A 27,576-nucleotide genomic window follows, 5' to 3' on the forward strand; every position below is an offset into this window, starting at 1 on the left:
GCCCCACTGTATTTTAAATATTTATATCACTGTATTGGATAGCCCTGATGCACCAACCCAATAACCCTGTCAAAAATGGAAAAAGGATTAATTTCTACACCTGTGATATTCCCTAAACAGTCAACCAAGTAGAAGATTTCAAAGGGAAATGGAGTTTGTAGGCATGGTCTTTTCTCAGGGATCCCCTGTTGCTGAATGTCTCTTTAGGGCTCACCAGCTAACTGTGGAATTGTTTCCATATCAGATTTTGGGTTAATAGTGTGTGTTTTGTGGAAGATACTTGTTTTTCCTTTTTAAAAGTTAGGCTCCATTTACTACTTCTAAGTCTTCTGAAATCTGTTTTTCATGATTTCCTAAAACAAAATGCCAGCTACCGTGTCATTATATATGGAATCACATCTGTCAATTGACTGTCAAACATGGAATCATTAAAAGTAGTTTGATATTCACTGTTTTCTCATCTATTTGAAGTTTGGTTGTTCTTCAATAGTTATTTGACCCCTTCTTATTTAAAAAAATATATATATAACATTTTTTTTTGAGTTGAGCACCTCGGTTTACTCTTGGTCATCTGTTAAATTGCACTGCATTCCCCCAAAGATTGACTTTTCCCTTCTTTTTATTTTTCTGACCTCCCTGAGCTCACCTTAGAACACTTCTTTTTATTTTATTTATTTTTTAAGAGAGAGAGAGAGGAAGGGAGAGGGATAGAGAAATAGAAATATTGATGAGAGAAAAACATCATCAATCGGATGCCTCCTGCACACCCCCCATTGGGAATTGCACCCACAACCCCGGGCGTGTGCCCAGACCGGGAATTGAACCGCAACCTCCTGGTTCCTAGGTCAATACAACCACTGAGCCACACCAGCTGGGCTGCCTCTTTCATGTTTTAAAATTATTCAGAAAAGCACACAATGACTTCTTTACATTGATCATTTATCATAGAAATTGCTTCCAATTCCATGTTTCTGTTTGAGTTGCCAGGCATTATCATGAAATCATACCTATTTTCCCTCACATTTTGTTTACATCGCTTTCCTAAAATCTGAGATACGTTTTTAACTGAGTTCATAATGTCCCCACCTGTGATAGCTACTCATGCTAACACTATAGATCATTTGAAAATGATGCAAGGTTTATTTACATCACTTCTAAATTCAAACCACTTCAATGTTGTTACAAATTAGTAATACTGTAAATTGCCTGTTTCTGCTTTGTTATCAGTAGGAATTCAGAAGAATTAATACACCCATGAATAGTACATGATTTTATTTTTCTCCAAAGGAAATCTTTAATTGGTGAATAATTTCCATGTACAGAGTTGAGTTTTGTTGCTCCTACATTTTCCACAGGGAACTATCTCCAAGGGGTTTTGATTTACTAATGGCAATTACAAAAGAATAGCAGTTTCCTTAAACATTCAAACCACTGTCTTTAAAAATGTAAAATGAAACTCAAATTACAAACTTAACCCTTCTTCCTTTGTGTAGAGAAGAAAATGTTTTATTGTTAATGAAAAATGCTTTGTTTTCTTCTGCAGTCCATTGCAAAATAATGTATGGCCAAAGAATTCAGCTTGACGCAGGCTTTCCTAAACCCGTGCTTTCTTTAAAGATTTATCTGTTACAAAAGTAATACATATTACTGTACAAAGTTCAAATCATACAGGAAGGTATAAAGGGAAGGCCCACTGCTCCTCCCCTCCGCCAAGGGCACCTTTTCTGGACTCCTTCATAACTTGTCCTGTGTTCATCGTAGATAACCAACTCGAGTATTTTCACTGGAGCGAAAAAGTGCAGTTATACAGTTTTGAACTTTGGTGTTTTCTGTTATTTCATCAGGAACAAGCAGATGCAGATGCTGAAGAAGCCAACAGAACTGACTCTGAAAACTCCAGCTGTGATGAGGCTGAAATTCCACAAGGTGAGACTCGACATCTAGAGAGGGATCCTCTCTCACTTAGTGAAGTTGTCGCTAGTGATGAAGACGACAGTGAGTATGAGGACTGTCAGGAGGAGGAGGAGGAGGATTGGCAGACATGTTCGGAAGAGGACAGCAACCCTGACGAAGAAGCCTGTGGCCAGGACTGGCAGGAAAGCTGTACTGTGGAAGCCAAGGCTCAGGGCAGGAAAACCCCGCAGAAGAGGCAAACGCGCAATTTCAGCCACCTGGTATCAAAGCAGGAGCTACTAGAAATCTTTAAGCAGCTGCACACTGGGAAGAAGGTGAAAGATCAGCACCTTACTGTTGGACTGGTAAGATGAAATGTGTCATAAATTTGTTACCACCTGAAGGTCTTTAATTCTCCATTCTTGGTAGCTGCACCGGAACCCCAGAGACCCATCAGGCATCATAGGGAATGCCCCACTGCGATCGTGGGAGTGGGCAGTGTGACAGACAAAGCCCAACTCAAAACAGTGAATTTTCTCAAGGCTTATATTGGTTATGGCCCTGTTCATATTAGTCTTCACTTTTTCCAGTTCAGCACTGCCTGTCGAGACTTACCAAGTGGTACTAGAATGAGGTTGTCTTTGGACTTCTGGTCTGATGTTCTTAGGTTTAGGTAAGATGGGCTTTTTAGGTAAGGAAGGCTTTTGGCAACTTTCTGTGATCCTTGACAACTTATACTCTAAGTGTTTCAGAAGTGTGTTTGGGAGAATCCCAGCATCTTGGGGACAGGGAAAATAGGATAAATGTTTTAGTTGCATAAACACTGCAAATAAAGGAAAGGGGATTGCATTGCTAACTCCATATACCCTAAATCCCAGATAGCTGTGAAAAGTGCCCACACCTGAAGAGGGTACAGCCTGGTTCCAGTTGGCTGCATCTTTTAGCTAAGGAAATGTACAATGTTAGAGAGGGCATTTATTTTAAAGATCTTCCATCCAGGAGAACAAAATAGTGGAGGAAAGTAAATTTTCCACATGTACCAGAAAACCAACTTCCCTCATGTTTATGGAAATGTGAAGCAGCCTCCCTCCTGTAGAAATCCTAAAATAGGTTAATTTACTCATTCTGCAAACATTTATTAATCACCTACTACATGCCACGCATCCTGCTAGGCCCTAGCCATGTACAGATAGTGTAGACAAGGCAGACACAGTCCCACCCTCCTAGATTTTGTAATCCAAGTAGAGAAGGGGACTTTTAATGCCCTATAGGAGTATATATCATGAAGGAACCTAATTGGGCGGGGGGAAGATGACAGCAACAAAAGTCCTCTCCCCTCACCCCAACAAATAGCACTTAAGCATATAATAATATATCAGGTGATCAAGATATAAATACAAAACAGAAGAATATTGAAATTAATAAGCCGTTACCTGAAATATTTTAAGAGGTTTATCTTAAAGTATGATGTAAGGTTTTGACAAGTGACCGTGGAAGGGCATCCAGACAGGCAAAAGGGAAATGTTCAAGCAGAGCAGGAGGAATGGGAAAGTGTGTTCATTGCATGGCATGTGATCGAGTGTGGTTGAAGTTTGAAGAGTGGTGAGAGTTAAGACTGGAATGGTGGAAGTGTGTCCATTTTAAGTCTTGTAATAGAGGTGAAAGTTTGGGATTTTATATTCAATGAGATTGGTATTTTCTAACCTTCCAGGCATGTTAATGGATTTTTGGAACCATGTAAAAGAGTGGATTGGATTTGGAGGCCTGGGAGAAAGCCTGAGAAAAGGCATAGAACAAGGGTGGCATAATTTGAGCAAAAAGTTTGCTTATCATTTTGAGAACAACTTTTGTTCCTTTGTATGATCCTGCTTGATCTGAGGCAACATGACATTTCTAATTTATTGATAGTTGGGGAGAGACAGAGGTGAAAGAATGGATAGTGTTCCACCCAGAACCCAAGAGCAATTGACGAGTTTTAGTAGCTTGATAACCCACCTCAGCTCATTGTGTCATTTGACATTTTTGGCCAGCAAGACAGAAACTTGTTAATGTTATTAAAAATAATCGGCTGGTGTGGCTCAGTGGTTGAGTGTCAACCTATGAACCAGGAGGTTGAGGTTCGATTGCAGGCTCAATAATTGTATGTTGTGATAATGAAAATATCTGTGATGCTCAGCTTCACCCAATGGGAGATCCAATGGGAACTGAAATGCCTGTAGATGGGAAGAGGGGAAGAGCTGGGAACAAGGTGGTAAGTTTTACTGGAGCATCTGCTGTGATAGCAAAACTTAAAAAAATAAAATGTACTGCTCTGGCTGGTTTGGCTCAGTGAATAGAGTGTCGGCCTGCAGACTGAAGGGTTCCATGTTCAATTCCGGCCAAGGGCACATGCTTGGGTTGCGGGCTCAATTCTCAATGGGGGTCGTTCAGGAGGCAGCCAATCAATGATTCTCTTTCATCATTGATGTTTCTATCTCTCTGTCCCTCTCCCTTCCTCTCTGAAATCAATAAAAGTATATTTTAAAAAGAAATAAAATGTACTATTCATCACTGGAGATGAATGTGAACAAATACCCATACCACAGGTGGGAAAATGTCTGACAACAAACAACATATATTTCAAATAACCTTTGGAAGCAACCAGACTCATGCTAGTGTTGCCACTATTTATATCATATCTTTGGATCTTTGATAGGTGTGCTGTTTGACTATTCAGTAACTTCTGAGTCTCTTCTAGGTGGGCTACCCCAATGTTGGTAAGAGTTCAACAATCAACACTATCATGGGCAACAAGAAAGTATCTGTGTCTGCCACACCTGGTCACACCAAGCATTTTCAGGTATTTATTGCTACAGCGTTGGCCTCTGTATTTCCTACTCAGCCAATTCCTCCATCTGGGTATTTTCTGAAGTTCTGTGTCACTCGTGTGCTGCTCTTCCTCCCCTTCCTCCTCTGTATGCCCAGCATACAATCCTCTTACTTGTCTTTCAGACTCTCTTTGTGGAGCCTGGCCTCTGCTTATGTGACTGCCCAGGCCTGGTGATGCCATCCTTTGTCTCTACCAAGGCTGAGATGACTTGCAATGGAATCCTCCCAATTGACCAGATGAGAGATCACGTTCCACCTATATCACTCATATCCTTTCTGCTTGATAAAGACCCTGGTTGTTACGTGTGAATTGGGGCTTCACGTTTATCGTGGACATTGTCTTGCATTGATGTATTCAGGACTGATAATCTGAGAATGAAAAATCTAAAATATTTACTAATGCTCTGCCCAAGTTTATATAGTGAGAGAGCATCAGGACTTCAGAATTGGAACCCCATGGCCTGGTTGCAGCTGGGTAGCCTGGTATAAGTGGAGGATCCCAACCTGGGACCTCAGCCTCCAATTGCAAAGCTGCTGGAATCCTGACACTGCCATTTAACTACTTGAGTGACCTTGGAAAACTTGCCCAACCTTCCAGAGTCTTTTCTTTTACGGGTAATATTAGCTGCCTCCCAATCAGTTATGAGAATTTAATCATTACAGTTAACATTTACCGAATGCTATGTACTTTCCTAAACACTTGCCAAGTCATACCTCATTTAATTTTCAAGACAACCCTTGAGGTGGATACTGCACGATTTCTTTTTTTATTTTTTTTCCAGAGAGGAAGGGAGAGCGAGAGAGAGAAAAACCTCAATGATGAGAGAGAATCATTGATCGGCTGCCTCCTGCACACCTCCCACTGGGGATCCAGCCCACAACCGGGCATATATCCTGACCAGGAATCGAACTGTGACCTCCTGGTACGTAGGCCGATGCTCAACCACTGAGCCATGCTGGCTAGGCCCTGCATGGTTCTTGACAAGACTTTTAATGACTGCACTTAAGACCACAGCTTTTTGTTTACCCCAACTTATTTTCTCTTTCTATAAGAAAGAAGTAAAAATGTATTTACCATGATAAATAAAATATAATACATTTCTAAAATGAGTGCAGTTGTTCAAAAGAACACATAAAGTACAGCATAGGGCAGTGATGGCGAACCTATGACACGCGTGTCAGAGGTGACGCGTGTCAGAGGTGATGCGTGTCAGGTGACACGCGAACTCATTTTTTTGGTTGATTTTTCTTTGTTAAATGGCATTTAAATATATAAAATAAATATCAAAAATATAAGTCTTTGCTTTACTATGGTTGCAAATATCAAAAAATTTCTATATGTGACACGGCACCAGAGTTAAGTTAGGGTTTTTCAAAATGCTGACACGCCGAGCTCAAAAGGTTCACCATCACTGGCATAGGGAATATAGTCAATAATATTGCAATAACTAGGTATGGTGCCAGGTGGGTACTGTAATTATTGAGGGGAGCACTTTGCACAGTATATGATTATCTAACCACTATGCTGTACACCTGAAACTCATACGAAATAATATTGAAAGTAAACTGTAATTGAAAAATAAGGGAAAAAAGAGAGAATGTATTAAATCTTTTATAGCAAACTGGATGAATCTCAAAAAATGTATTGCAAGCCAGATTAGGTTGGGTTCTGTGGAGGATGCTGGCATGAGTCTGATGTGGATCCTGCCCTTTCAGGATTCATTCTGTCAGGGCTATGGGTCATGTACATAAGTAACCGTGGTACAAGATAGAAAGTCGTAGGTGGGTTAAGAAAAAATCTATGGGAGAAAAAAAAATTCTCCTACATGGTCATAAGAATTAGAAACAGACTCTCTCTGCTTTATGTTCGAATTAGGATTATCTCACAAATTGATTGTTGGTTTAGGTAAAAATTTGTCAACTTTAAGATGTATTTCAGAGATTTTAATAATTATTTAAAAGGATTCATTGGTGCATAAGGCTTTTTTTAAAAGGGAAAAAATATTTTAATTAATGAATAACTACTTCTCTTTTGAAGAGGTGAAAAGGTTTTTGCCATAGAAGTGCTGACATACCATGTTCTTACAAGCATGTGCCAGACACTAGGGGAAGAAGGGGATAGTTCAAGGGAATGGTTTCCTTGACAAGCTTACGTTTGCCAGAATATTCCAAGACATGTTTTAGAAGCTACCTATGGCATTAACATCATAAAGCCTAGAGAGGATGAAGATCCCCATCGGCCTCCAACATCAGAAGAACTGCTGACAGCTTATGGATGTGAGTTGTGGTTTGTATTAAAACATGAACAAAAAATAAAGTTAATGAGAGAAATAGTCTTCTGCAAAGATACAAATTCAGAATTTTTCCTTAGCATTTGTCATGTCCTCTTCCAGAGTTGATGTTTTTGTTTTCTCTGTTGGCCTTGCCTGTGAAGTGGCCTCCAGGTATCTGGTTCGATGGTGGCTTCAGGGTCCACAGGTAGCTTAGCGAGGAGAGCAGACCCACCTGAGTGCTGTTTTACTTCAGTGTGTGAAGTGCTTTCTAAAGGTTAGAGGAGGAGAAGCTTTGTATTCTTTGTCTCTTTCCCTTCACCTCAGAAACCACTCCCTGGGGAGATGCATCCTTTATACTCGCCTGGTCTCGGGCCCTTTCCATGTAGAGGCCGCGATGTGGCAGTGTTCAGAGCCCCCACAGGGAGCACAGGGCCTGTCAGCAGTTGCCACTCGCTTCTAAAGGAAAGGCCCATGGGACATGCACCGCTTTGATGATACCCAAGTGTAGGCACTAGTTCTGATCTGAGGCTAGGTTGGCTTTTTCTGGAGACTTCTCCCAAAACGGAAGAAAATGAATGTGCTTATCAGAGCAGGATAAGAGAGTAATGAGGGGACGTCAGAAGGGAAAGCCCTTAGAGTGGGACAGAGCAGCTAGGATAGGGAATAGGGACACAAAGCCTCTTCCTTCCCCTTCCATCAACCCCTGTAAGCCTCATTCAACATTAAAATGAGTCCACACTCTCCCACCTCCATGTTTTACCTCAATTTCACGTGGGAGTTACTTTAGCCTATCATTTCTCCAGTTGGTTGTAATTTATTTACCTTAAATACAAACTTTAAAGGTTGTCTGGGGGAACCTGTGTCTACTTAAAGGGGTAGCAATGTTAGAAGCATTCCTGTGCATGTGTGACCTGCCTTTAAAAGAATTGTCACCAGCCTGGGAAGGAGGAGTTCAGTTCATTTTATTATTTCCTGGCAGACAAAGGTGATTTGATAGGGACAATGCTTAACACAGACCTTGAACCTACCAAAGTTGAGAGACTTTTTTTTCTTTAATATATTTTTTATTGATTTCAGAGAGGAAGGAAGAAGGAGAGAGAGATAGAAACATCAATAATGAGAGAGAATCATTGATCGGCTGCCTCCTGCATGTCCCACAGTGGGGATCCAGCCTACAACCTGGGTGTGTGCCCTTGACGAATTGAACCCAGGACCCTTCAGTCTGCAGGCCGACGTTCTATCCATTGAGCCAAACCAGCTAGGGCTAAGATGAAAGACTTTAACAAGGATGGATACTAAGCACTTGTGTTAAGACTGGTATAGTCACAAATCACAGAACTAGAAGAGACCCTAAAGATCGCCCCACCTCTTGCTCCCCTTTTTTAACAAGTAATCTGAAATCAAAGCATGAACTAACTTGCCCAAGGTGGTGTCTGGTCAGTGGCACAGCCTGGATGAGAACCCGTTTTTCCTAATCTTTCCAGGACACTGAGCAAGTTAGAGAAAGGAAAATGCCTTTTTGTAGGCAGGGATGACCACACATGAACAGTTTCTAAGGTCACCATCTGCAGGTCCATAAAGAATAGTCTCCGGCAGTTACTTTTAAAAGATGTTGTTAGCCGAAACCGGTTTGGCTCAGTGGATAGAGCGTCGGCTTGTGGACTGAAGGGTCCCAGGTTCGATTCCGGTCAAGGGCATGTACCTGGGTTGCGGGCACATCCCCAGTAGGAGATGTGCAGGAGGCAGCTGATCGATGTTTCTCTCTCATCGATGTTTCTGACTCTCTATCTCTCTCCCTTCCTCTCTGTAAAAAATCAATAAAATATATTAAAAAAAAAAAAGATGTTGTTAAATAATTCTTGATTTAATTTATTTCCTTAAATAAAAGTGAAATTGAGCATCCGTCCATATGTTTGTTAACCATTTATGTTTCTTTTGGAAATCACCTTGTTTCTATGCATTATTTGTTTTTATCTTGATTTGTAGGAGTTCCTTGTTATATGTGCCACAAATGTTTCCCCAGTGTTTATGGTTTCTTTAACATAGAAATATTTTTAATAGACTGGATTGTTGTTGTTGTTGTTTTCTTTTTGGCATTTTACTTGGGGAAGACCATTTCTATCCCAAAAGGATAAAACTATTTTCCTCTAATATCTTTTCTTATTTAAAACCTTTAGATTTTTAGCCGAAACTTTTTTGGCTCAGTGGATAGAGCGTTGGCCTGCGGACTCAAGGGTCTCAGGTTCGATTCCGGTCAAGGGCATGTACGTGGGTTGCGAGCACATCCCCAGTGGGGGATATGCAGGAGGCAGCTGGTCAATGTTTCTCTCTCATCGATGTTTCTAGCTCTCTATCTCTCTCCCTTCCTCTCAAAAAATCAATAAAATATAAAAAAAAAAAAAAAAAACCCTTTAGATTTTTAATCTGCCTGAATCTGCTTTTTTGTGTGAGGTGAACTCTAGGATTCTGACTATTCTAAACGAAAAGAGCCAGCACACAGCTAGTATGTGAGGGAGCTGAGTTTTGAACCCAACCTGGCTGCCAACGCCTATATTCTTATCCGCTGTGCTCTGCTCCTCCCTTCTAATTGAGTTAGTAGTAAAAGGATCTTCGCTGTCTCTCTGGGGAAGTGGGAAAAGTGTGGGCATATACATAAGAAAACTTGCTCTATTGCTTTGGTTTTGCTAATAATAACAACATAGCATTCTACAAGTAGCCTCCTTGAATGTTTAAAATCAAGAAATGAAAGAAGTGGAGTAGAAAGAAGTTGCATTGTTTCACAGTGTGGTGCTAGGATATCAGATAAAACCATATGGTCTATTCTCCTGGGTTATCAGATGTTTTTATCATGTGAACCAAAATATTTTCTACAATGATTATTGACTTTTCAAAGTAGAAAGTATGGATGCTAGTGCATTAAGGGAAAGGTCTAAGTTATCACCACACTTGTTTTATTGTGATGTTCTGTCTTCTAACTTAGGTTTTGCAAAATTCCTTTCTCCTCACAGATATGCGAGGATTCATGACAGCGCACGGGCAGCCAGACCAGCCTCGGTCTGCACGCTACATCCTGAAGGATTATGTCAATGTAAGGGAACCCTGCTTCTTGTTGCTCTTGAATAAACAGGTCTTCTTTCTCCACGGTATGACTTTAGAAAATGGCTACCTGTTAAGTTATAAAGGAGATATTTTCTCATTGAGATTGTTTTATAAGTAGATTTATAGTTTTGATCTGGGAGAGCTAGCATCATATAAAGCAATAAAGTAGACTGACAACCTAATAGGAAGGAGACAAAGGTCTCTGAACACCTGGTTTTTCCACTCCTATAGCATAGTCTTCCCTGTAATACAGTGTTTATATGTCTTTCTCCTTACATTTATCTAGTAACAACAATAATAATAGCTAACATTTATTCAAAGCTAAACCCTGCTGGGAATACTTTCAAATGTTTTACGTTTATTATCTCACTAAAAATACATAACAAGTCTGTGAGGTTATTATTTCCGTATTATAAATGAGGGCATGCTAAGTTTTGGATTTTCTTCATCAATAGAGGAGGAACTAATAGTACCTATCTCATGAGATTAAAATAAAAGTGAGCAGGCATATTCTCTTGCCTTCAATTCAGGGAGAAAGTAGTTAATGGAATATTTATATGGATAAATTATTTGTTTACAATTTATAAAACTGGAGGATGGGAAGGTGCATTAAAAATAATAGGTTTTCGAGTGTTTATGATGGAAGAGGGAAATCTGCACCCAGTGAACAACTGCAATCAGCCCAGGATCCCATTAGTACAGTCACTGTCCAGTTGTGTCCTAGTTTTCGCTTTGGAAAATATTCATCATAAGTCATACAAGTGTACTGAAAAGTGCATACTTTAATAGATATGCAAGTGAAGTAAAAAGGAGCACAGAGTCCTAGCTGGTTTTGCTCAGTGGATAGAACTGGCCCGTGGACTGAAGTGCCCTGGGTTCTATTCTATTCAAGGGCACATACCTTGATTACAGGCTCAATCCCAGACCCTGGTTGGAGCACATGCGGGAGGCAATGTTTCTTTCCCTCCCTCCCTCGTTTTTTCTCCCTCCCTCCCTAAAAAACAATAATAAATGAAAAAATATCCTCTGGTGAGGATTTTTTTTTAAAAAGGAGCAGAGAAGATTTTATTCTTGTCTGGGGGCTATGGCAGGAGGCTAGGCCTCTAGAACACCAAGGATCATCATCAGTTTATTAGGACTCTTCCGTTGCAGTTAACCAAAACTCAACTTAGCTAATTTAATCAAAAGCGGAAAGCTCCATCAGAGTGTGCCTGGTTGAGATGCCTTGTCTGACAGATGGCATTTGTGATGCGCTGATACCATTCATACTGTCTTTATAGGGTAAACTCCTATACTGTCATCCTCCTCCGGGGAGAGATCCCCTGACCTTTCAGTATCAACACCAGCGACTACTGGAGAACAAATGGAATGGTGGTGAAATGAAAATGCAGCCAGGTCGGAATAAAAAAGCAAAACAGATTGAAAATGTTGTTGACAAAACTTTTTTCCATCAAGTAAGTTTTAAAGCTTTTCTTAATTTCTCATCCAACACGTTTTGTATAACAGCTTTGTTGGCATACAATTTACACATCATAAAATTCACCCTTTTAAAATATACAATTCAGTAGTTTATATTATATTCACAGTTGCACAACCTTAACCACTATCTAATTTTAGAACGTTTTTATCACTCCAAAAAGAAACTCCATACCCATTAATAGTCACTCCGAATTCCCCTTTCCCATTAGGCCCTGCCCACCACTAATTTACTTTCTCTATAGATTTGCCTATTCTGGACATTTTGTGTAAATGGATTCATGCACTATGCAGTCTTTGTGATGGGTATCTTTAATTTAGCATAGTGACTTCAAGGTTCATCCATGAATCAGTACTTTATTCCTTTTTATTGCCAAATAATATTTCATTGAAAGGATAGACCACATTTTGTTTGTTCATTTATCAGTTGATGGACATCTGGGTTGTTTCCATTTTTTTGTCTATTATGAATAATGCTGCTGTGAACATTCATGGGCACGTTTTGTGTGGACATATATTTACTGTTCTCTTGGGTATGTTTTTAGGAGTGGGATTGCTGGGTCATATGGTAACTCCACATTAACTTCCCAAAGTGGCTGCACCATATTACATTCTCACCAGCATGTATGAGAGTTCCAATTTCTCCACATCCTTGCCAGTATTTATTTTCTTTTTTATATTAGCCATCCTGCTGTGTGTGAATTGGTACCTCATGATTTTGATTTGTACTTCCCTAATGACTAGTTGTATGAGCATCTTTTCATGTGCTCATTGGCATACATATATATCTCTTCTCTGGAGGATTCTCTATTGTTGAGTTGTAAGAGTTCTTTGTATAGTCTGGATATGAACCTTTATCCTACTTACTAGGGGCCCAGTGCACAAATTCGTGCACCTTGAAAGGAACTGTGTGCCACGAGGCTGCAGTGAGCACAGCGGTGGGTCTCGGCCCATCCTCCACGCCCGTACCCAGCCCCTCCTGCCACGGCCCCCTGCCCCTGTCTGCTGGCAGCCCCGCTGCTGCTCCCACAAGCTGACAGCACTGGCCCTGCTTGCACCTGCTGATGGCACAGAGTGATTGGGGCCGGCGCCAGCAGTGCCCCTCAGGGGCAATCGGGGCTGGCAGCTGCTGCTTGCACCTGCTGACGGCGGGACCTCAGCACACAGGAGCAAAACATTTTCTGAAATCACCAGAGGCTTGTCTCGACAGCGACCAGCACCCCGCCTTGGTCTGGTGGCCCCACTCCCCTGCTCCACATCCCGCCATGGCCGACACCCACCATGTTCCATGCTCTGCCGCCTGCTGCCAACACCTGGCATGTTCTTTGCACACCCCCTGGTAGTCAGCGCACATCATATCGACTGGTTGTTCAGTTGTTCCGTCATTCGGTCTATTTGCATATTAGGGTTTTATACATATAGAATATATATAGATCTGAAAATTTTTCTCCCATTTAGTAGATTGTCTTTTCTCTAAACCAACATATTTTGATCATAAGTTTATATCACAGGTACAGTTTTTAAAATTTAAAAAAGTTTTTCAGTTATAGTTGACATACATAATACGTTAATTTTAGGTATGCAGCATAGTGATTAGACATTTATATAACTTACAAGTGGCCACCCGATAAGTCTAGTATCATTCACAAGTACAATTGTATATTACATTTTAAAGAGCAAATTTATGTGCAGAACATTTAAATCATATAATTGTACCTAATATATATTAATGTTTTTGTATCTACTATTCCCCCCCCCAAAAAAATGGGGTGCAGGGGTCAGGTGTATGCAGAGAATGATTTTTTCTGTATTTGTGTGGTGCCTTATTTGTGCCCCACACGGTGGTCATGGTGAGGCACACCAAGCAGGTATATTATTCCCATTTTACTATTAAAGACATTGAGGCTTAAGGAGGCTAAGTGAGCTACCTAAGGACACTTGTTTGAAATGGCAAAGCTGGACTAGAACTTGGTTGTTGTGGCTCCTAGTTTGAATTATTTCCAAGTCTACCAGTGTTTAGAAGAAAAGTTACCAATATGCAGGAAGATTAGAAGTTCTTTCCTGAGCCTATTACTGTTATACAGGACATTTAAGTTAAAGTTTTAAGTTTTACAAGAAGTTTTAAAGGTCATGAATAAGAAAGCTGAAAACTTACAGTTTAGTTATATAATTAGGTATCTAAGTTTTAGTTTCTAGAGTAATGTACTATTCTAAGATCATGAAATCCTGCTTTATACTTGCAAATCATATTGGATTGAATTTTTTTCTACTAAGTAAACCTACATTTTTTTTGTTTGTTTATTTTACTTAAATCATAAGTTTACAAAAAACTTTTTTGAGCACTACTATGTGCCAGCTATTACACCAGGGCCTGGGATATCAAAATAAGACACAATTATTGCTTTCAGGGGGGGTCACATTCTAGCAAAGGGGAGACAGGCAAGTTAACAATTAACATGACATGTTAGGTCTAGCACAGGGGTATAAGTCAAGACTCTGTGAACCCAGACTGGAGAATAGTTATCTTGGCGCTGAGAGCAAAGTGGGAAAATGGGAACTGCAGAGAGGAAATGATATTTAAGCTGGACTTTGAGAGAGAAATAAAAATGTGCCAGTTGGAAGGAGTGGTGAGGACCAGATTTCCAGGCAGAAGGAGTAGCATGCGCAAAGGCATAATGACACAGGAGTGTGGGGCTTATCATTAAAAGACCCCACGTTGTAGGTGGCCTTGTGTGCCCTGTGCGAGAATCTGAATGTGATTCGCCAGGCTACAAGGAGCCATCAGAGATTTGTGAGGACAGGAAAAGAGAGACATGATCAGAGAACTTGTAGAAATGTGGATGCTGTCAAACAGCCCATCAGTCTTCAGAGGGAAGGCAGGGGAGGGTGAGGGCGGGTGGTAAGAGATCAACCAAAGGACTTGTAAGCATGCGTATAAGCATAACCAATGGACACAGACACTAGGGGGTGTGAGGGCATGTGCTGGGGGGTGGGGGTGGCCAATGGGGAAGAAAGGAGATATGTAATACTATATGTAATACTTTAAACAATAAAGAATTTTTTTTTAAAAAAGAAAGAAATATGGATGCTGGATTATAAGAGTCTTATAGTAAGTGGCCCGGAGAAAGCTAATCAGCACCTCGGTTAGAGCAGTGGGGGATAGATGGAGAGGAGGGGATAGACGAACAAAATTCTAAAGATGGGAGCAACAGAACTTAGTGGCCAGCTGACTGCATATGGTAGATGAGGAAGACAAAGAGAGTGTCCTGTCTTGGCAGCCTGGCGGATTCTTTATACCACTCACTAAAATAAAGAATGGAGAATCCACTTCTAACTCAATTTAGATTGAGGCAGGTTGAATTTCGATATCAGGATAGAGATTTCCAGGAAGAAGCTAGTATGATTCTAGTTATAGATGATATTTGAAGTGATGGAACTAAGGAAAGTTGAGGGGTGGGTGGGAATGAACTGAAGACAGAATGCTGAAAGCTTATCATTTAAGTAACAGGGAGCAAGTACCAGTGAGAGATGGAAGTCCCACTATCTTTGAGTTTCCATAAATAACACTATACATATCCTCTAAAGGAGACTGCTGATATCCTAAATAAGATTTCCTCTTATTTGCTAGGAAAATGTGAGAGCTTTGACCAAAGGAGTCCAGGCTGTGATGGGCTACAAGCCTGGGAGTGGCCTGGTGACTGCAGCTACTGTGAGCTCTGAGAGTGGGGCTGGGAAGCCATGGAAAAAACATGGCAACAGAAATAAAAAAGAGAAAAGTCGTCGACTCTACAAGCACCTGGATACATGAGCACAACCGAAGTGGCATCTGCATTGTGCATCTGGAAAAGAACAGAAGCTGCTCCTGGCCTGTGGTGCTACAGAATGGACCTGCTCTGTGGCACACAGCCACACCCAGCGCCACTAGCAAGACCCAGGGCTCCTTGGAGCACCAGCTCTAAGGTAGTCATCTCGGAGCCCCGCAACCTCCTATGGGAGGCTGAATTAAGATGGGGGAAAGAACGATGTATATTTGTTTGTGTAAATATACACAATGTATACTAATTTGTAAGTTGGGAAATTTTTGAAAAGATATTAAAATTAAATTGCCACTAACATTTTATTGGTTTATGTAGATACACTGCTATTTGGACATTGCACATTCTTTAGAAACAATTTTAATTTGTACAAACCTGACTGGGATTTTAGATGGATGCTTTTGAGTGAATTATTTAGATTAATTATTCTCAACTTCACATGCCCCTGATATGGCAGAAGGCATATCAGATCTTGGAATTGGGTGTGGGAGGGTCTGGCGTATAGTTTTTAAAGGCCCGTGGAAAGCAGAACCGACTATTGAAAATCACCATCACATAAGCCACGACTACAGAGGGGAGCATTGAGAAAACAGGTAATTGGCTGGTTTTTATTTTAGGCATAGGAATCCCTGTGTCCTCAATACTTGTGACCATCAAGGGCAATTTACCTTATTTAAAGTCACAATCGTTCTAATACATTTATAATACACTGGCTGTTACAGCCTCTGACTTTTTTACTTTTGTCTCCCTTTTTTCTTTCTTTCTCTGAGCCTCATTCCCTTAACTCAGATCATTACCGTAAAATGGACGTTCCCATGTACACAATTTTGTAAAATATATCAAAAGACCTACAGATACCACCCACCCCACCCCCCCAAATTCACCCATGAATTCACAGCTAAGTCTTTCCTTGAAAGGGGGGTGTAGGTAGGTGGGGGTGGGAAACGGGATAAATGGGTACAGAAAGAGACTTGCTTTGGGGCATGGGCACATGATGCAGTGTGCAGATGTTTTTTTGAGCTATATACTTGAAACCTGTATGGTTTTGTAAATCAGTGTCATCCCAATAAATTCAATTTAAAATATATATATATTTGAAAATGTGTTGTATCTAGGGAATGAAAAATTTACATTTATTTATTTAGTCAGTATTTATTAACCACCTACCATGTGACAGGAAGGACAGTCCAGAAAATGACCACAGTGGGGTAGGACCCAAAGCAGGAAGGAGCACTGCAGGATGGAAGGTAACAAGTCCAGGCCACGGGTGGCCTTAGAGCCTGTGAAGGGATTCTCAATGTTTCCTCAAAAGTGGTGGTAAGTCAAGGAGGGTTTATACAGGTGAGGAATGAGATGTGTTCTAATTCTTCATTAAAAGATCAGTGAAACGTTATTCCAGATCAACCAGACTTAGAAAAGGCAAGCTAAAGGTGTTCTAAAATTGTGTTTATTATTGTTTTTTTAATCCTCATCTGAGAATATGTTTTCATTGATTCTAAAGAGAGAGGAGGGAGGGAGAGAAATATCCCGTACTCGCCTGGACTGGGGATCGTACACACTGTCTGGGTATGTGCCCTGGCCAGGAATCAAACCTTCAACCCTTCAGTGCACAGGGAAGATGCTCCAACCAACTGAGCCACATGGGCCAGGGCTCATTCCCTTTTATCTGAGAGAAGTGAGACCGTCCAAAAAGCTCATGATGAAGAGGAGCAGGCATTGGCATGTGAAAGCATACTTGGTTCCGTTTATTGAAGAACAGTCACAGGCAGATGGCAGAAACTCATACTGAATGGACAAAGCATGTGCTTACTGAAAGTATTCTAATGATAGTGCAATAGCTAAAACATGAGACTTTTTAGAAAGGAATATTAATATGCTTCCATGCTCCTGATTACTTTTGTAACAAGTTTATTGAGTGGGTATGGAGGGCAGCTGATCCATTTTCTCTCATATGCCATGCAAAGTCACCAATTTAAAGTGTACAACTTAATGGTCTTTAGTGTATCCAGAGTTGTTTCAACCATCCCACAGTCAATTTTACACGATCACCCAAAAACGAAGCCAAATCCCTTTAGTCATCAGTCTCCAATACTCCTCCCCCAGTCCTAAGCAACCATTCATCTAATTTACATGTAGGTTTGTCTATTCTACACATTTTATAAATGGAGTCACACTATGTGACTAGCTTTCACTTAACCCAATATCTTTAAGGTTTAGCCCTGTTAAAGCATCTATCAGTACTTCATTCCTTTTTTTTCTCTATTTTTTCCCCCATCACCATTTATCCCCCTTATACCTTCCTCCACCTCCACCTACTCCCCTAACCCTGCAATCACCACACTGTTGCCCACAATGCTTCATTCCTTTTTATTGCTGAATAATATTCCACTGAATGGATATACCATATTTGCATATCCACTTATCAGTTAATAGACATTTGGTTTCCACTTTTTAGTTATCTATACTAATAAAAGGGTAATATGTTAATTAGACCGGTAGACCGGACATCTTCCAGTTGTCCAGTCCTCCTTCTGGACAAAGCCACATTGGCAGGGGCCAAGACAGAGGCGGTTAGGGGCGATCAGGCTGGCAGAGGAGGTCGGTTAGGGGCAATCAGGCAGGCAGGTGAGCAGTTAGGAGCCAGTGGTCCCAGATTGTGAGAGGAATCCCATATTGGAGAGGGTGCAGGCCAGGCTGAGGGACATCCCCCTGCCCCCCACACCCCCATGCATGAATTTCGTGCACCAGGCCTCTAGTTATAAATAATGCTGCTGTAAGCATTTGTGTACAAGTTTTTGTGTAGACATGGGTTTTTCATTCTCTTGGGTATACATCTAGGAGTAAAATTGCTGGGTCATTGGAATTGCTGTATATTTAACCTTTTGAGCAGCTGCCAGGCTGTTTTCCAAAGTGGCTGCACCATTTTACATTTCCACCAATAATGTATAAGGGTTCTAATTTCTTCACATCCTTATCAACACTCATTACTGCCTTTTGTTTTAGCCATCCTAGTTGATAGGAAGTGGTACCTCATTATGACTTTGATTTGCATTCCCTTCATGATGAATGATGCTGAGCATCTTTTTGTGTGCTTATTGGCCACTTGTACATTTATCTTCTTTGGAGACATGTCTACTCAGATCCTTTGCCCACTTTTTCAATTGGGTTATTTGTCTTTTTATTATTAAGTTACAAAACTTATTTACCAATATACATTCTATCAGATATATAATTTGCAAATATTTCCTGCTATTCAATGGGTTGCCTTTCATTTTCTTGATAATGTCCTTTGAAGCACATTTTTAATGTTGATGAAATCCAAATTTATCTGTTTTTAATTTGCTTGTTTGTGCTTTTGTTATATTTTAAAAACTATTGCCACATCCAAGATTACGAAGATCTACTCTACATTTTCTTCTAAGGGTTTTATAGTTTTAGGTATTACATTTAGGTTTTTGGTCCGTTTTGAGTTAATTTTTTTTTTATGGTGTAAGCTAGGGAATGGACCAACTTCAATCTTTTACTGTGAATATCCAGTAGTACAACACTTTGTTGAAAAGAGTACTCTTTTCCGCCAGAATGGTTCAATTGGTTGAGCATCGTCCAATATAACGAAGGGTGGTTGGTTCAGTTCAGTTCCCCATACAGAGCACAGACCTGGTTTGCAGTTTCAGTGCCTGGTTGGAGCAGCTGATCCAGTTTCTCATGTTGATTTCTCTCTCTCTCTCTCTCTCTCTCTCTCTCTCTCTCTCTCTCTCTCTCTCTCTCTCTCTCCTTCCCCCCTCCCTGTCTCCTTCCCTTCCTCTTTTTAAGCATGTCCTTGGGTGGAGGATTAAAAAAACAAAAGAAGGTTAGTCTTTCCCCATTGAATTGTTTTTGGTGTCCTTGTTGGCAATCGACTGTAAATGTAAGGGCTTATTTCTGCACGCCTACCTTTGATATTTAACATCCATGAATGTGGAACAATTGTGAAGAGTATCTTCCTAACAACTATTATTGGTAAGAGATGTCTGTGTAGATGTCCCACCCAACGACATATCCCTTAGCCTACTTCCAGTTCGCCTGCAACCCTGTGGACAGTTCCTGTGCAAACTGACAGCTTTCCAACACAAGCCCTGTTTCTGCTTTCCTGCACCACAGAAACTTGCTCAGCCTATGCATAGGACTGTCTACGAGGGCTGGGGATTTTATGCCCCCAGAGCAACCCCCAAATGGTGAGGAATGGGGGGCTGGTTAGTAAGTACCCTAGCTTCCCCGTCACTCAGTGCATACGTCCTAGATATTCCTTGCTAGATCCTAAGTGGAATTGAGCCCCACTTGGCCTCAGTTAAAATCACTTCATTAACTCATCCTTCGTTGCTTTTCTCCCTTCCCTGTCTCACTTTTTTCACTCCCTCACTTCTGCTTCATGGAATTGTCACCCAAATAAACTGAACCAAAGTCCTTTGCTTAGAGTCTGAGTAACCCAGACTAGGACACCCTGAGAGGAAAATTTCTATTTTCACCTTTGCTTCTGCCCAGATGATGTCTTTTAAGTATATCTTGCAATGTTTTTTAAGTATTCCCACCCTTGCTGTAGAGCTTAGTACTTTTAGACTAGCAAAATGCAATCATTATCACTTTATTGTTTTGGCATTTTTCACCAGCATTTTATTACAAGGAAAGTACCTACCACCCATTTGAAGTATATTCTGCTATACATACATCTGTCATCTGTTTACATTTCAGGAAATTAGAAGGAAGTTGAGGTTTTTGTCAAGCCAATAGCAACATGTTTTTTGGTGGGGAAAGTGGAAAATTTGGCAGCAAGCCAGAAACCTACTTCGTGCCACCTTGTTTTCATAGCCCTTCCCCTCTTCATCTTTGTGGAGAAGTAAGGAAATTATTCAAAACTTCCACCATTAATCAAAAAAAAATTCCACCCTTAATAATTTCCACCATTGCCCAGCCACTGTGGCTCAGTGGTTGAGCATCAACCTATGAACCAGGAGGTCACAGTTCACTTCCTGGTCAGGGCACATGCCCAGGTTGCAGGCTTGATCTCCAATCATGCAGGAGGCAGCTGATCAATGATTCTCTTTCATCATTGATGTTTCTGTCTTTCTCTCTCTCTGAAATCAACAAAAATATATTTAAAAAATAATTTCAAGAAGAAAAAAATAATTATTTACACCATTTGTTGTCAGTTGTGCTCAATTGGTTAATTCCGATTTCACCTTTTCTATGGTTTTGAAATTTTTCAAAATAAAAAATTTGGGGAAGTATCCCGGTCTGGGGGTGGGGTGCGCTGCACATGTCGCTGTCGCGGCTTCCGGCTTCCGGTGCTAGGTAGAGGGGAGGAAGGAGGGAGTCGGGGAGCGGGGCCAGGGGAGCAGCAGCGTTGAAATCGGCTGGGGGAGCCGGAGGGAGCTGAGCGGGAGCTGAGCGGAACCTGCGGGGGCGGAGGCGGCGGCCGCAGCGGCAGAGCTGGGAGCAGAAACAGGATCAAGTCCTCCATACCAGGGACCAGGTCAGAACCAGACTGCCACTGCTGCCACTTGGGCCCTACTGTCTTCAGAAAGCAGCTGCTGTGATCATGGGTAATATCTTTGGAAACCTTCTCAAGAGCCTGATTGGGAAGAAGGAGATGCGCATCCTGATGGTGGGCCTGGATGCTGCAGGAAAGACCACAATCCTGTATAAGCTGAAACTGGGGGAGATCGTCACAACCATCCCCACCATTGGGTTCAATGTGGAGACAGTGGAGTACAAGAACATCAGCTTCACAGTTTGGGATGTGGGTGGCCAGGACAAGATTCGGCCTCTCTGGAGACACTACTTCCAGAACACCCAAGGGTTGATATTTGTGGTCGACAGCAATGATCGAGAGCAAGTAAATGAGGCCCGGGAGGAGCTGATGAGGATGCTGGCAGAAGATGAGCTTCAGGATGCTGTGCTCCTTGTCTTTGCAAACAAACAGGATTTGCCTAATGCTATGAATGCTGCTGAGATCACAGACAAGTTGGGCCTGCATTCCCTGTGTCATCGCAACTGGTATATTCAGGCCACCTGTGCCACCAGTGGGGACGGGCTGTATGAAGGCCTGGACTGGCTGGCCAATCAGCTCAAAAACAAGAAGTGAGAGCCAGGCAGCTCTATCTGACCACCCCCACCACTCCTAATATATCTACTGTCTCCCTGCCCAGCTCTACCCCTTCCTTCCCGTTGCCAGTGTGGCCAGGGCCCTGGGTATCATGTCCGCATGCCCAATTAGAGCCTTATCTCTCCTGCCTCCCTTTCTTTCCCCTGTCCATGACCAGTCCCCAATTGCTGTCCTTATGATGAATCATTCCAATTTATCAGATTTAAAACAAAACAAACAAAAAAAATTGGGAGTGTGAAGTCTTAAGAGAAGAGAGAGAAATACCACAAGGGCTCAGTGCCATTCAGAACAGAGTTGTACCGGAATCAAATGGTGACCACATGAGCAGACACGTGGCTTCGCTTCACTCTGCCCTGGCTGGCTGGGAAGTGGGGCTGTCCAGCTCCCATGCTGGCAGGTAGGAATTTGGTGGGATGTTGGTTTCTTTCTAAATTGGAAACTGCAGTGAGAACTTACATTTCTTTCAATAATTATTTTACTGCAAATATTCAATATTCTATTTAGTTAACTCCTTAAAAGGTGAGTTGCCTTGCATTCATTCAGATTTACCTCTTTTAAAATGTAGTGCTTTTGCCTGGCCAGCATGGCTCAGTGGTTGAGCATCGACCTATGAATCAGGAAGTCACAGTTTGATTCCGGGGCACATGCCCAGGTTGCAGGCTCAATCCCCAGTGTGGGGCGTGCAGGAGGCAGCTGATCAATGATTCTCTTCATTGATGTTTCTATCTCTCTCTCCCTCTCCCTCTCTAAAATCAATAAAAATATATTTTAAAAAATAAAAAGGGAGGGAGAAACCAAGATGGTGGCATAGGTAAATACCAGAGATTGCTGCCTCTCACAACCACTTCAAAAATACAACTAAAAGACAGAATGGACATTACCCAGAACCACAGGAAAGCTGGCTGAGGGGAAATTCTACAACTAGAAGGAAAGAGAAAAGCATACCGAGACTCAGAGGAGGTGCAGTGCGGAAAATACAAAGGTGCGGAGGTGCGTGCGGAGCGGGCTGGCGGCTGAGGGCACGGTTGTCTGTTTCAATTGGGAGGGAGTCTCAGGCTCTGGGCTCCAGTTCCAGGCGAGTCTCTGGGGACCCAGACTCAAATGGAAGAAGCGGGACTGTCTGGCATCGGTCGGAACTCGAGGGCAGCTTTCTCTCCAAGGTTTGCAGCGGTTGCTGGGACTCTGAGAGGCAGAGCCTCTGGGGATGGGACTGAGAACAGCCATAACTGCTCACTCCGCCCTGTTGATCCCCTGGGACCCGCCCTGCCCAAGCCTTGCATAGAGGCATTTTCGGGATAGCCTTAGGCAAAGGCTAGATTAGCACCTCCCTAGAGGACAGAAGTTCTCCCACTGCAGACACAGCTGATTCTCACAACCAGTTGTCCTGGAGGTCAAATCCCCTCCAGTATTACCTACAACAATCAAGGCTTAACTACAATAAGACTGCACACAAAGACCACAAGGGGGTACACCAAGAAAGCATAAAAACTGCGGAGACAAAGAAACAGGACACAACTGACAGAAATGGAGGATATAGAATTCAAAACCACACTTTTAAGGTATCTCAAGAATTGTCTAGAAGCCACCGATAAACTTAGTAAGGCCCTCGAAAAGACTGGTGAGACCGCCAATAAATATTGTGAGATCCTCAAGAAATCTAATGAGACCCTCAATGTTGTGATAAAGAACCAACTAGAAATTAAGCATACACTGACTGAAATAAAGAATATTATACAGACACCCAACAGCAGACCAGAGGAGTGCAAGAATCAAGTCAAAGATTTGAAATGCGAAGAAGCAAAAAACACTCAACCAGAAAAGCAAAATGAAAAAAGAATCCGAAAATACGAAGATAGTGTAAGGAGCCTCTGGGACAGCTTCAAGCGTACCAACATCAGAATTATAGGGGTGCCAGAAGATGAGAGAGAGCAAGATATTGAAAACCTATTTGAAGAAATAATGACAGAAAACTTCCCCTACCTGGTGAAAGAAATAGACTTACAAGTCCAGGAAGTGCAGAGAACCCCAAACAAGAGGAATCCAAAGAGGACCACACCAAGACACATCATAATTAAAATGCCAAGAGCAAAAGACAAAGAGAGAATCTTAAAAGCAGCAAGAGAAAGAAACTTAGTTACCTACAAGGGAATACTCATATGACTGTCAGCTGATTTCTCAACAGAAACTTTGCAGGCCAGAAGGGAGTGGCAAGAAATATTCAAAGTGATGAATACCAAGAACCTACAACCAAGATTACTTTACCCAGCAAAGCTATCATTCAGAATTGAAGGTCAGATAAAGAACTTCACAGATAAGGAAAAGCTAAAGGAGTTCATCACCACCAACCCAGGATTATATGAAATGCTGAAAGGGATCCTTTAAGAAGAGGAAGAAGAAGAAAAAGGTAAAGATACAAATTAGGAACAACAACTACGCATCTATCAACAAGTGAATCTAAGAATCAAGTGAATAATCTGATGAACAGAATGAACTGGTGATTATAACAGAATCAGGGACATAGAAAGGAAATGGACTGACTATACTTGGGGGTGGGGAGAAGGGGTGTGGGAGATGCGGGAAGAGACTGGACAAAAATCGTGCACCTATGGATGAGGACAGTGGGTGGGGAGTGAGGGCAGAGGGTGGGGTGGGAACTGGGAGGAGGGGAGTTATGGGGGGAAAAAAGAGGAACAAATGTAATAATCTGCACCCACTCCCAAATCTCCACCCTTATGTAAAGCCAAGTATTCTTTCTCCTCCTTTCAGCAGTGTTGCTATGAGTGCTGCTGCAAGTAATCATACAACAATGAAGCACCTGTCTCTGAACTGTGTTTACTACCAACACCTTTGAATCCAAATATGGGGGGGGGGAGGAACAAATGTAATAATCTGAACAATAAAGATTTAATTAAAAAATAAAAAAAATAAAAAGGGTTAAAATGTAGGGCTTTTCTTGATGTAATATCTATTAGTTCCGTTAGCCCTTGCCTGGCTCTGAGCATCGTGAAGTAAGTGACTTTCAGCAACCAGATGTTATTAATGAGGACCTTGGGGGGAGAGAAAAAGCCTTCACAAGGTCATGCTGTGTGTTGATGACAGAGTTTTAACTAGAACCCGGGACCTGCTTTAATCACGACACTGGCATATCCACGATGGGATTGATTAAGATTTGGAAATGCCGTTATTTCAAAATGTTTTCTCTTATAATTGATTTCTCTACATGTATAGCAGGCAAATCAAACTGACAGGAGGTTTTTAATGTCATTGTTCGAGGAGTAGCCATGAGCCCTTCCTCTAAATCAGCGGTTCTCAACCTGTGGGTTGAGACCCCTTTGGCGGTCGAACAACCCTTTCACAGGGGTCGCCTAAGACCATCCTGCATATCAGATATTTGCATTACAATTCATAACAGTAGCAACATTACAGTTATGAAGTAGCAACGAAAATAATTTTATGGTTGGGTCACAACATGAGAAACTGTATTTAAAGGGCCAGAAGGTTGAGAACCACTGCTCTAAATAATGCATTATCCAAGAACATTGGCAGGAGGCAACGTATCCTCAAAGGAGAAATATGTTGAGCTCTGGCCTCTGTCCCCCCAGGAGGCTGGGATTCATGGCCACGACTGGCTTCGAGCTCCTTGCAGGACGGCCCAGGCTGTGCAGCCCGCCTTTCTTCAGGACAATGCCTGTGGGTGTAGCGCCTCCGCCAGCAGGAAATGCCTCTTTGGAGGGAGGACATGTGTTATAATCTGCTTATTAGTTTTTCTTTTCGGGGAAACTCAGGACCTTGGCCAAAAAAACATTGACGTCTGGGCTGGGCGGGGCAGCTGCCTGGTAAAGGAACTGATTCACTTCCTGAGGCCCAGCCCAGTGAAGAGCCCTCTGGACGGTGCTGGGAGAATTTGAGAGGGTCCGAATGGCAGGGAGGGAGTCGGTTAGACTAACCCTAAGTGTTCCCTGCAGGGTGAAGTCCTGGTGTCCTTGTGCCCGGTCTGCAGCCTGCCTCTCCTCATCTCCTGCCCTTGCTGCAGTACCTCCGCAGTTTGCTGGTGTGCAGAGGCCATGCTCTTCCTGCCTCCAGGAGGGCCTCTGCAGGACTGGTGCCATGGCCTCACTGCCAAAAGCAAACATTCTCCAAGCCCCGGCTCATGTATTTCTCGAAAGCCTTCCCCCCACACACAATGCTAGGCGTCACCAAAGCTGTGTAAACATGTTCCTCATAGAGTTCATAACAGATGTGTATGGACTGTTTACAAATCAACTTAGTCAGTAAATAGCATCTTATTATGTGCCAGGCACTGAGCTAGGAGCTGGGGTACAGGTATAAACTAAACAACTGGCTGCAAGAGCTCACAGCCTGGTAGAAAGACAGCGCTCATCAGGCTGGAGAGGGGCCCTCATAGAGGAGTGTGGGCACAGGGCCTCGTGCCCACAGGGCCAGGACACCCAGTCAGCCTGCAGAGGGAAGGCTGCAGGTGGAATAGCTTTGGGACAGAAAAATCACAAGTGTGGTTTTTGGAACAAGATGTGTTCAATCAGACGTGCAAGGGGAAATGCCGAGTAGGCAGCTGCGCATGTGAGTCTAAAGTCTGGGGGCTCTGACCTGGAGATACTCATTTAGGAGGCAGAGGGACAGGGGTAGTATTTAAAGCCAGGAGACCAGATGCTGATAGAGTGAACCAAGAACTGAACTTTGTGTCTCCCACCATTAGCTGACCTTACTCTTCACAATTCTTTGACCCATTTTTTTTTTTAAGTGGCTCTTAGGCTCTTCCTGGGAAAGACAATAACAATGATGATTTCCCCTGCTGATGTACCAGGTGCTCTGTGTGAGGGTTTCTAATCACAGTAACTGAGGTCGGGACTCTCATCCTCCCCTTACAGGCATGAATGCCCCGTGGGAGAAAATAACGGGATTTGCCCTCCAGGCGCTTGTCTCCTCCTTCCTGGCTCTCATCACACCTTTGTATTGTACCCTTTTAACCATCAGGACCAGGCCCCACTCACCTCGGCATCCCCGGCACCCAAAACCTTCGCCAGCGCGAAGGAATGTATTGTTTGGTCCAGAAAATGTGGTGGACTGACGAACGGACAAAGTGCATTCCGCTCAGGCCGCGCGTTTGCGGGGTGGGTGACAGCGAAGGGATCGGCACCACTGCGGCTGTCAGGGGGCGGCGGCCGCAGCCTTTGTGCGGAGGCTGCTCCCGGCTCCCGCCGCTGGGGGGCGGCCTCCCGCCCGTGGACCCCCGACAATAGCGCGAGGGGTGGGGAGCCGCGCGGTCCGGAAACTTTAACCTGGAGTCCGGGTCGCCGCTGCCGCCACCGCCGCCGCCAGCGCCCGGGAGCGCAGAGCTGAGCGCGCCCATCTCGCCCGCGGTCGGGGCGCTCGGAGGGCTGCCGCGGGGGAACCTCACCCGGAGAAGGGGCGAGGGGCGGCCGGGGAGGCTGCGCACGGGTCCCTGCCACGCGGAAGACTCCGGCCCTGGCCGGCGGGCCGAGCCTGCCATGGGGGAGGCGCCCAGCCCCGCGCCCGAACCAGCGCCCGAACCCACGCCCGCGCCGGCCCTTTGGGACTGGGGCTACTTGGACCGCTGCTTCGCCCGCCACCGCGTCTGCATCTCCTTCAGCCTGTGGCTCTGCGCCTCCTCCTGCTGGATCGCCGCCCACACACTGTAATGGGGCAGGGCCGGCGGCGCCAGGGTGGGGGCGGTCGGGCTGCGGGGGGAATAGGGTGCTACCTCCCCACCCCGCTGCTAACTCCCTCTTGCAAACCTAGAGGGAAGGGGGCAGACAGGGAGAAGGCAGGAGGCAGCCCCGTTCCAGGATCGAAACTAACATTTCTATGTAGACTGAAGTCGGATAGTCTTTTCCGGCTTCCACGCACTGGGAGGCTGGGTGGTGCAGTGGGCAGGGCCCTGGACTGGAAGCCGCCAGTCCTGGGTTCTGTTGTCAGCCTTTCCCCTTTGACTAGCGGTGTGAGCTGGGCAAGCTCTAAAACCTCTGGGCAT

At 43.2% G+C, this 27,576-nt stretch overlaps 3 protein-coding genes across 10 annotated transcripts in view; all 3 read left to right on the forward strand.

The window, feature by feature from the left end:
• LSG1 (large 60S subunit nuclear export GTPase 1) overlaps positions 1-15,747 on the forward strand; it is a 28,639-nt gene extending 12,892 nt beyond the window's left edge. For all 5 annotated transcript variants that reach the window (XM_036349600.1, XM_036349601.1, XM_036349599.1 and 2 more), the window contains 7 exons: positions 1,845-2,258; positions 4,631-4,732; positions 4,885-5,028; positions 6,915-7,038; positions 10,043-10,122; positions 11,414-11,587; positions 15,238-15,747. In XM_036349600.1, the coding sequence (XP_036205493.1) occupies positions 1,845-2,258; positions 4,631-4,732; positions 4,885-5,028; positions 6,915-7,038; positions 10,043-10,122; positions 11,414-11,587; positions 15,238-15,417 (1,218 nt within the window). In that variant the 3' untranslated portion in view covers positions 15,418-15,747. The remainder of the gene's footprint in view (positions 1-1,844; positions 2,259-4,630; positions 4,733-4,884; positions 5,029-6,914; positions 7,039-10,042; positions 10,123-11,413; positions 11,588-15,237) is intronic.
• Positions 15,748-20,770: 5,023 nt separating this feature from the next.
• Positions 20,771-21,792, forward strand: LOC118677419 (ADP-ribosylation factor 3-like). The gene has a single exon (XM_036352548.1). It carries the CDS (start codon positions 21,000-21,002, stop codon positions 21,543-21,545), a length of 546 nt encoding a protein of 181 aa, XP_036208441.1. The 5' UTR covers positions 20,771-20,999; the 3' UTR covers positions 21,546-21,792.
• Positions 21,793-26,793: 5,001 nt separating this feature from the next.
• TMEM44 (transmembrane protein 44) overlaps positions 26,794-27,576 on the forward strand; it is a 30,203-nt gene continuing 29,420 nt past the window's right edge. For 2 of the 4 annotated variants that reach the window (XM_036352049.1, XM_036352048.1), the window contains exon 1: positions 26,794-27,240. In XM_036352049.1, the coding sequence (XP_036207942.1) occupies positions 27,074-27,240 (167 nt within the window). In that variant the 5' untranslated portion in view covers positions 26,794-27,073. The remainder of the gene's footprint in view (positions 27,241-27,576) is intronic. The other 2 variants (XM_036352047.1, XM_036352046.1) reach the window with 1 other exon arrangement.

Source organism: Myotis myotis, unplaced genomic scaffold, assembly GCF_014108235.1.
Source record: "Myotis myotis isolate mMyoMyo1 unplaced genomic scaffold, mMyoMyo1.p scaffold_m19_p_2, whole genome shotgun sequence".
Classification (NCBI taxonomy): Eukaryota; Metazoa; Chordata; class Mammalia; order Chiroptera; family Vespertilionidae; genus Myotis; species Myotis myotis.